The sequence below is a fragment of the Trypanosoma grayi genome, assembly GCF_000691245.1.
Source record: "Trypanosoma grayi strain ANR4 Tgr_1903_V1, whole genome shotgun sequence".
Taxonomy (NCBI): domain Eukaryota; phylum Euglenozoa; class Kinetoplastea; order Trypanosomatida; family Trypanosomatidae; genus Trypanosoma; species Trypanosoma grayi.
The window spans coordinates 1-1,731 of NW_008827521.1; the positions used below are offsets into that span (position 1 = coordinate 1).

Sequence of the window (1,731 nt, forward strand, 5' to 3'; positions counted from 1 at the left end):
GTCATTGCCAGCGTTGTCGGCGGCGCGGTCGACGGGTGCGGCGGCACGCGCTCCACGGTATTCACCAGCACGCTGCGGTTGCTGCTGCTCACATTGTTGCCCCCGCCACCGACACTACTACTAAGCCCATTGCTTCCAAGTATCCGACCATTTGCGGTGCTGCTGCTGCTGCTGCCGCCCCACGTGCGTGCGGAGATGCCGCTCTCCTCCCGCAGGGGCGGCAGCTCCGCCATTGCCCCTGGCGTCGTCATGTTTAGCCGTTGCTGCTGCTCGAAGAGGTGACTCGATCGCGGTGGTAGCAGCGCGGAACTCGGCGCGGTGGCCGCTGTGGCCTGTCTGCTGCTTTCAACCCCACCACCATTGAGGGCAATGCCGTTACTATTGTTGTTTTTGGCGGCAGTGTTTGTGGTGGTCGCGTTGCTGCCGCCACCACCTATTGCCCGGGCGAGCTGCTTCTGGCGTATCTGCAGCCAATCCTCGAAGTCCTTCGTTAGCTGCTCCTGCGCGCGCTTCATGAAGAGATGCATGGCGTCAATCTCCTCCTTCTGCCGCCGCAGTGACTCCGCCAGCTCGTTGTACGACGCCTTCTGCGACGTCAACTCCTCCAGAGCGGCGCGCTCCGCCTCGTCGACCTCCTCAACGCCCTGCAGCGCCCGCTCCGCGCGCAGACGCTGGATGTGTGCCTTGATGTGCTTGATGCTGTCCACCGCGCCGTTGAGTTGCCGCGCTGTGGCCTTGCACGCCTCGTAGCGGCCCTTCAGCTCCCGCTTGTTCTCCTCCACCTGTGCACACTGGCGGTAGGAGCGACTGAACGCCTCGAAGGCGGTGGCGCGGTCTTGCAGCAGCTCTGCGTCGGTGAGGGCGGAGAGGTCGTACACCTCATTGAGCTGCTCCTGCTTGCGGAAGAACTCACCGACGGCGGTCGCCTCCGCGGGCCCCAGTCGCTCGTCCAAAACGCGTCGGGTCATCAGCGAGTGGTGGTGTTGCGGCGCATCCCCCGCTGCCGCATAGGCCGTGTTTGCGGTGGGCAACCCGGCTACTAATGGAGATGAGGTGAAGGACGCAGAGCCTCGCTGCGACGGCGACGACATCTGCGGTGCAAAAACGCCAGTGGGAGAAGCAGCAGCAGCAGCGGCAGCAATGGTGCGGCTGCACGATGCGTCCGCCGCCATTCCCGTCTGCGTCTCAGCATTGTACCGTGCCCTCTGCGTCTTCTGCAGCATGTCAAAGAGCGTATTCATCTCATTCTCCTTCTGCCGCAGACTCATCTCTAGTGCATCTACACGGGCCCGGTACACATCCACCTCTTCCTGCTGCTGCTGTTGTTGTTGTTGGAGTTGCTGTTTTTGGCCGTTGGCTGCGCCATTTATGGCTGCCCCGCTGTCGGACAGCATGCCCTTCAGCACCTCGAAGCAGTAGTAGATGCGGGCCAAGTCGCCGTCGAAGCCCTCAATGCGCGCGTCGCCGTTCGTCGCCGCCACGAAGCGGCGCACCATCTCGGCGCAGCGCTGCTTCTCATCGTCTGAGAGCACACGGTCGGGGGCGCCGCCGCCGCCGTCCTTCGCGTAGAACGCGAGCTGGTCCCGCAGCTGCTGCACCTCCGCCTTGAGCTTGCGCACCAGCAGGTGTGGGTCGACCTCCTCGTTGACGCGCGCCTCCTGCCGGATCATCGCGACGCGCTGGGCGAAGCGGCAGGTGCTGATCGTCTCCGGCAGCTGCTCGAGCGCGGGG

The 1,731-nt window shown here is 64.4% G+C and overlaps 1 protein-coding gene across 1 annotated transcript; it reads right to left on the reverse strand.

The window, feature by feature from the left end:
* On the reverse strand, window positions 1-1,731 carry DQ04_19031000 (kinesin; the record flags this gene model as incomplete). Its single annotated transcript, XM_009317779.1, has 1 exon — window positions 1-1,731. A coding segment is annotated over one exon (1,731 nt), but the record flags the coding sequence as incomplete, so codon positions are not given.